Source organism: Catharus ustulatus, chromosome 15 (assembly GCF_009819885.2).
Source record: "Catharus ustulatus isolate bCatUst1 chromosome 15, bCatUst1.pri.v2, whole genome shotgun sequence".
In the NCBI taxonomy this organism is placed as follows: Eukaryota; Metazoa; Chordata; class Aves; order Passeriformes; family Turdidae; genus Catharus; species Catharus ustulatus.
In genome coordinates this window covers 19,172,094-19,180,125 of record NC_046235.1, presented here as the reverse complement: position 1 = coordinate 19,180,125, position 8,032 = coordinate 19,172,094, and the positions used below count along the sequence as shown (strand labels likewise).

General features: G+C 52.2%; 1 protein-coding gene across 2 annotated transcripts in view; it reads left to right on the top strand.

The window, feature by feature from the left end:
- The first annotated feature begins 4,853 nt into the window (after window positions 1-4,853).
- Window positions 4,854-8,032, top strand: part of PPP2R2B (protein phosphatase 2 regulatory subunit Bbeta) — a 57,769-nt gene continuing 54,590 nt past the window's right edge. Inside the window, exons 1-2 of one of the 2 annotated variants that reach the window (XM_033072950.1) lie at window positions 4,854-4,977; window positions 5,112-5,189. In XM_033072950.1, coding sequence (XP_032928841.1) covers window positions 4,968-4,977; window positions 5,112-5,189 — 88 coding nt within the window. In that variant the 5' untranslated portion in view covers window positions 4,854-4,967. Of the gene's footprint in view, window positions 4,978-5,111; window positions 5,190-7,936; window positions 8,031-8,032 lie in introns of those variants that run through there. The other variant, XM_033072951.1, reaches the window with a different exon arrangement.

The window sequence follows — 8,032 nt, the reverse complement described above, 5'->3', positions numbered from 1 at the left end:
GGCCCGGTGGCGGCGGGAGGAGCCTGCGGCACCGCGGGTGACACTCGGACACGCCGCGCCCCCAGCCTGGTGTCCGTGTCCCCGCCCTGCGGCGAGCAGCGACCGTCCCTCTGCGACCCCCGTGCCGCCCTCCCGCTGCCTTGCTCTTCTGCCAGCCCCGTGCCCGGCCCTCTGCTGTTTTTGGAGGGGGATGCGAGCTCTGCCCTCCGTGCCCGGTGGGTACAGCCCCACACCCGCAGGGGACAGAGCACAGGGGGACAGAGCACACAGGGGACAGAGGGACAGAGCACTCAGGGGACAGAGCACACAGGGGACAGAGCCCGCAGGGGGACAGAGCACTCAGGGGGACAGAGGGACAGAGCACACAGGGGACAGAGGGACAGAGCACTCAGGGGACAGAGCACACAGAGGGACAGAGCACTCAGGGGACAGAGCACTCAGGGGACAGAGCAGACAGAGGGACAGAGGGACAGTGCACTCAGGGGACAGAGCACACAGGGGACAGAGCCCGCATGGGGACAGAGCCCGCAGGGGACAGAGCACTCAGGGGACAGAGGGACAGAGCACTCAGGGGACAGAGCACACATGGGACAGAGCACTCAGGGGACAGAGCCCGCAGGGGACAGAGCCCGCAGGGGGACAGAGCACTCAGGGGGACAGAGCACACGAGGGACAGAGCACTCAGGGGACAGAGAGCTCAGGGGACAGAGCACACAGAGGGACAGAGCCCGCAGGGGGACAGAGCACTCAGGGGGACAGAGCACTCAGGGGACAGAGCACTCAGGGGACAGAGGGACAGAGCACACAGAGGGACAGAGCACTCAAGGGACAGAGCACTCAGGGGACAGAGCACACAGAGGGACAGCACACAGAGGGACAGAGCACAGAGGGGACAGAGCACAGGGGACAGAGCACACAGAGGGACAGAGCACAGAGGGGACAGAGCACACAGGGGGACAGCACACAGAGGGACAGCACACAGAGGGACAGAGCTCTCAGGGGACAGAGCCCGCAGAGGGACAGAGCCCGCAGGGAACAGAGAACTCAGGGGACAGAGCACTCAGGGGACAGAGCACACAGAGGGACAGAGCTCTCAGGGGACAGAGCCCGCAGAGGGACAGAGCCCGCAGGGAACAGAGAACTCAGGGGACAGAGCACTCAGGGGACAGAGCACACAGAGGGACAGAGCACACAGAGGGAAAAGAGCCCGCAGGGGACAGCACACAGGGGGACAGCACACAGGGGACAGAGCAAACAGAGGGACAGAGCACACAGGGGACAGAGCAAACAGAGGGACAGAGCACTCAGAGGGACAGAGCACTCAGGGGACAGAGCACTCAGGGGACAGAGCACACAGGGGACAGAGCACACAGAGGGACAGCACACAGAGGGGACAGAGGGACAGAGCACTCAGGGGACAGAGAGCTCAGGGGGACAGAGCACACAGGGGGACAGAGCACTCAGGGGGACAGAGCACTCAGGGGGACAGCACACAGAGGGACAGAGCCCGCAGGGGGACAGCACTCAGGGGGACAGAGGGACAGAGCCCGCAGGGGCACAGAGCACTCAGGGGGACAGCACACAGAGGGGGACAGAGCACACAGAGGGGGACAGAGCACACAGAGGGACAGAGCACACAGAGGGTCAAGTCTGAACCTTGGTCACTCTGATCTGGGTAAGGCTGAGCGCTGGGGTCAGGCTGCTGCCCCTGCCCATTCACATCCCCCCTGGAAGGATCCCATAAGAAGAGAAGCACCACATTTCCCATCCCACTGTCCATACTCTTCGGACACTGGCTTTTCTCCTCTCATTCCTGAGTGCCAGGATCAGGCTCAGGCTCCCAGGGCTCTAAGGAAGAGCAGTCCTTGCCCCAGGACAGACAGAAGTCAGAGCAGTTATCCAATTTTAGCCATGTTTATGTATTACTTAGAGAAGAACCACTAACCCGAAACACAGCTGGGGCTCCCCTAAACTACCTAAACCAATTCAGATCGTCTGAAATACAGACCCATGGACTACAGAGGAAGACGGAGGCTGGATTCCTGCAGAGCTGGGCTGGGCCAGGGGACATCTGTCCTCAACACCCAGCTCTGAGGTGAGGACACGTCCAAGGGCTCTGGGGACAGGTGAGCTCTAGGTCGGGACAGCAGCTCCTGTCCAACCTGCACAGCCCCATGGCGAGGGTGGGCATCCTGCAGTCAGCACAGTCAAGTGACAAAGTCCTTTAAAGTAAACCATCTGTGGTGGATGGGATAAGAGAATTGTTAGCGATTTATCTACAGCTCCAGCATCAGGAAATGCTCAAGATTTCCTTCCCAGCCCAAGACCAAACTCTGCCTTTCAGAGGATCCACCTGTGGTCTTCTGCATGTCTGAATAGACTAAAAGTTGCTGGATTGAAAATCCTTTCGATTTGACTTTTCATGAGTGATTTACATGAAGCTTGAACATTTTTACCTTAAGTAATTAGAATTCTTTTCCAAACATTATTCTTCAGCTTTTATTTCCAACAAAAGCTACAATCCAGGACAAACCCAGTACAATTAGCTGAATCAGTCATAGAAATATTACAAAAGTAGTAGTCCAGAGCTGTTCTCTGCAGGGTGGGTCATCTGGAGAGTTTCAGAATGTTGTATGTTGGCAGGAATTAAATATTAAAGTAATTACTGAGTAGGCCAAAGAAACAGCAAATGAGAGGACAGAGGGCAGCTCTTCTGCAGCAGCTCCTGTGGAGCAGCCAGCTCTGTTCCCCACAGGACAATGGGAAAACACCGTTCTGCTCGGTGCAGCAGAGGAATTAATTTTCCACGGGAAATAGAGACCCTCGTGTCCCAGAGTTGGGGCTTTGGTCTGCAATAAAAAGAGAGCACACTTAGCAAGGAAAATCGGTAAAACATTTCCCCCAGTTTTCTCAAGAAATGGAGTTTTTCTGCTGTGTCAGCTCACGAACAGGAGGCACGTCCCAAGCCGGGGAATTTTTTCACTGGTGCTAGAACAAGGAACTCAGGGAAGTGAATTGGGCTGTCCCAGTCACCCGCCATGCGCAGCAGCCACCGCAGCTCTCCTGGCTCCAGAAATGACAGCGCCGTGGATCTCTGGTGCCTTCTAATGGACAGGAGGCACAGCTTATCCCTCTGCTCCAAGAGGCTCCTGCCACCGACCCAAACACCCCCCAGCACATGAACATCACCTCTCCCCCCGCCTGGGCATGCCAGGCAAACCCCTGGAGTCTGCAGAGGTCAAAGGGGGAAAAGCCCCTAACAGCTGCCACTGAATTCAACAATAATTTTTAAAAGTGTCATTCACTTTTACAGTTTTAACTATTCATCTAATGATACTTTTGATTCAACTATCAAACTAATTTCGATCAATGGCTTGCAAAAACAGAGAAGTTTTGCTATACTTATTCTATGTATTTTCTGTAACTATAAGTCTTTAAAGAAGTGAAATTAGCAGCCAAAACTCAGCTATAATCTTCCAGCAAACTTTAACATTATGGTGTGCTTGTAATGTGTTGGATTTCACTACCCATTGCTGGTCTCTCCTGTGATGAAAGCAGGCTCACCGTCACACACTGTCCACAGCTCCTACTCAATGAGAATGGTCTTGTGTGCTTTGCATTGGCTGCCAGTCCCAAAGGGTAGGTATTGATAGTCATACTTAATCGAGGTTAAAACTCACTGCAGGCTGTGCAGAGGTGTGGACCACCCCGGGCTCCCCTCCTGTAGCAGAGGCTCTCCCATGATCAGGGTTCAGGTGTTTCTGGGTGGGTGAATCTGTCCCTGGTGCCTGATCCCATTCCCAGATTTCCCAGCCCCTGATGATGGCACAGATGATGGCACCCAGTCTGAAATGTGCTGTGAGGTGGCTGCTTCTGAAAATACCTTGGACATCCTTTTCATAATGCAAACCACAGTGTCCCAGAACCTGCATTTTCAAACACACCAATCCCAGCCAGATTTCTGTAGACTCTGAGCTCCAGTTCAGAGAACACACTGGGCAGTTTCTTTTCCTGGCTGCAGGATGTGAAGCACTAGGATTCCTCAGCTAGGGGTCACTAGAATTTAAGGCAGGACAGGACTTCAGAATCTAAAGGGAAGATATGCTCTGCAGAGAGACTACTGGATAAAAGCTTTCGTCACTCTGAGTCTCCATGGCATGACCCGGACCGAGCCCAGCACCAAACCTGCCCACTGTGAAATGCCAACATTTTCTGTTCCACATTTCACCTGTGTGTAAAACAGGTGAGGCAAAATGTACTGTTCCTCATGGCTCCATTTTCCAGCTTTCTTCTTGCCTGGAAATTCTTTGAGATAACATGTGCTAGGATGAAAGGAAGCCAGTTGTCCTTTGAGGCAGTGGATTTTTGTGCAACAGTGAGAACTGTGTTGCAGAAAGGGAAATTCTGCTGAACTGTCAAGAAACAAGGAGCAATGGTGGTTGAAATCCTAATTTCTCTCAGAGAGTCTTAACACAGAGTATTGCTACAGCAGCAAACAGTTAAAAGCACTACAGCTTAATAATACATCTTTCAATAGAAATATCTGTAGTAATCTTTTAAAGCAGCTATAAGGCACTAGCGATTGCAGGCAGATTTTGAGGAAAGTGTTATAATGCATTGTAAAGCTCCATGCTTGGGTTCATTGCCAGGCAGTTCACAACTACACTGACCACAAACGTGAAAAAAAATTCTTGTGGTAGTAGTAGTAGTAGTTTTTTCCTTTTTCACTCCCTCTTTAACAGGTGGAGATGACTGGGAGCACTAATATTCTGATGGAGGGAGGCTGTGACAAAGAGCGTGACTGCAGGGCCTCCTGACTCTGTGCTGTGCCAGTGATGTGCAGGGGACTGACTCCGACGGCTCCGCTTCCCAAGAGCCCTGGCAGGGCACGGGGAGAACAGAGGGTGATTCATAGCCAGGACGATGCTCTGGGCTCCGCAGTGCTGGCCGTGGCTCTGCACGGAGCTATGACACCAGGTGAGCAGAGACCTCTCCTCATGCAGGGACTGCTCCTGCTGTGTGTGTGCATGTGTGTGCACGGATGTTCATTTAAAAAAGGACAAGCTGTACTAATGTATTGTATCTTCTTTCTGAATGTGTTTTCCTGCCAGGATTTGGAAGCCTCATGCAGGATGTGCTGTGGTGCTTCAGTCAAGTAAAAGGAACTACAGATACCGGAGTGACAGAATGTAAGTTTATTTTTCCTTTTGTTGCTGTGACCATAAATAACTGGTCACATTCATCAGCTGGTGTGCAAGGAGGTCATTTGTGTGCTGTTGGGAGCTGCTGGTACGGAGCTGAGCTACACCCCTTGGTCTCTGCCCTCGTTATGTGCTTGTACATCTGAAAGAGATGGGCCTCAAATTAGCTATTGATCCAAGAATTCATTTGAAGGCATTATAGCGTAATCATATCAATAACCTTTGAAATGGATTTTCTTTTGGTTTTCAGCTGTTATTTACAGAGTTTTTTGGGGAATTATGAGACAGCTTCTCCCACAAAAACCTTTACCAGAATCAGTTCTGGGACTGAGATGGGTTATTAGACACACTTCTGTTTTGTTGTGGTCCACAAAATGTGATGTCTTATTTAAAAGCAGAGACTAAGAGGACTGAGTCTGGCCATGCCTCTGGGAGCAGAGCTCTGACTTCTCCTGGTGGGAATGCAGCTCTGCCTGGAGTGCTGTCACCTGTCCTGCTTCAGCAGCACTTCTGTCACTCTGCTTTTGCAGGAGAGAGGTTCAGTCTGTAATCTCTAGACCACAACGGGGCACAACACTCAGAAGAATATCTAGCAATTTATTAAATCTCTAGAGAAAAACACTGCCACAGTGATTAAAGCTAAAATATTTTTTTACTGAGATTTTTCTTTGAGGTAGTTTTTGGTTTTGTTTGTGTATTTTTTGTGTTTGTTTTTTTTTTGTTGTTGTTGTTGTTTGTTTTTTGTTGTTGTTGTTTTAGATTTTGTTCAGAATTATTTACATAATTGAGATTTTGTGTTTTGGGCTTTTACTGTAGAATCAGCAGATCATTGTAACTGCTCAGGAATACTTTAGGATTAATGAAATGTTAGGTTGCCTCTCTTGCTCTCTCTTCTATTCTTAATGGAATAATTTATCAGTTGAGGGCTATAAGTAGTTTTTGGGTTTTTTTTTTTACCAGTGGAGACTTAGTGGATGAATCCAGAGGCATGATGGCAGGAAAGGATTTCTGCAATTTTTTCTTGGGGTAATCTGGGCTCACAGAACAGTAAAGGCTGATTAATAATACTTAAAAGCTGTATTCAGTAAAACTAGAAATGAAAAGGGGATACCATTGGTGTATTTAACCTGAACAGACACAAACAGCATGACCACGACTGAGGAGGAAGCTCACACGAGTGTTCCTTGTGGGCTGGGCTTTGGTTCTTGCGCTGGTTTGTGTTGGTATGTGAATGTACACGTGTACAGGTACTAATGTGTGCACACACACATGAATGAAGCCATAAATGTGGTACTACAGATGCCTCATAATCATCAGAAATTTATCCATAACTTGGTACTGTTATGCAAGTCTTTGCAGCCACATTTTTGACCTTCAGAACTCTTGGTAAGGTCCAAGCATCCTGAACTTGCACGATGTGATTTCTTTAGCGATTAGGAAGCACGCAGTTGTGTATGGTCAGGTGAGAAGAGATGTTACTATTATTACAATGCTCTTCACCTTTGAATGTAGTAGAGCCTTTCTCCTTCAGCAGAATGGACTGTCATTCTGGCTTTAAATGATACTCCAAAAGTTGCCAACAAAAATTCTGCATTAATTTTGTGATAACTGTGTGCTCTTACCCACATAGAAGCTGCACAAACAGATCTGCATAAACCACCTCATTTTGTTCTTTCCTTGTTCGTTGCTTTCTTTATTTTGGAGAATGGTGTCACAGTCCGTGGTACTTGTCCCGATGAAACCGGGGGTGTAATGGATCCTTTAACTAAAGCAACTGTGGGGATGAATGAGCTCCCTTGTGCATAGATGGGAGGCCTGAGGCATCTTTCAGCTGCTCAAACACTGATTTCAGTGTTGAATGTGAAGTACATGATGTTGCTGACTGCCATTGTCACATCACAGTGCTGTGAACTACATTTCAGTACTGCCAAAAGGAAATAGGTTTCAGAGATCTTGCCTTATTGTGATATCTTGATTATTAGGAGTCTACTGTAGAACTAAGAGGTGAAATCTCCTCGAGGCTGGTGCGGTGCGGGGCTCGCTTGGTCCGGGTGTGCGGCAGGGTCGAGACACACGTCCGTCCCTCCGGCCCTGCTGCTCCCGGGATGCGCTCCCGGTGCGGCGCTCCCGGTGCCATGGTCCCGATGCCATGGTCCCGGTGCCATGGTCCCAGTGCGATGGTCCCGATGCCATGGTCCCGGTGCGATGGTCCCGGTGCCATGGTCCCGGTGTGATGCTCCCGGTGCCATGGTCCCGGTGCGGTGCTCCCGGTGCGGTGCTCCCGGTGCCACGGTCCCGGTGCCATGGTCCCAGTGCGGCGGTCCCGGTGTGATGGTCCCGGTGCCATGGTCCCGGTGCGGCGGTCCCGGTGCCATGGTCCCGGTGTGATGCTCCCGGTGCGGCCCCGACGGCGGCTCCCGGCAGCCGGGGACACTGCGGCGGAGCGGGGCGGGCTGGGACGGCCCGGCCCGGCCCGGGGCTCTGCGGCTCGCTGCGGGGCTGGGCTGGGGCGGCCCGGCCCGGGGCTCTGCGGCTCGCTGCGGGGCCGGGCTGGGGTGCCGGGGGTGTGTTCGCGGGCGGGACGGGCTTAGTCAGCGCTCCCGGCCGCGCTGCAGCCGATGCGGCGGGGCCGGGCCGGGCGAGCCGGGGCGCTCCGCTCCGCTCCGCCGAGACCGGCCCTCCCCGCCGGGCCGGGGGTGCCGCTCTGCCCCCGGTACCGGTCGGTGTCTTAGCTCGGCCCGGCGCGGAAGATGAAATGCTTCTCGCGGCTCCTCCCGTACCTGCTGCGGCCGCAGGGCGCGCTCCGCTCCGCCAGCTGCCACGCGCAAGGT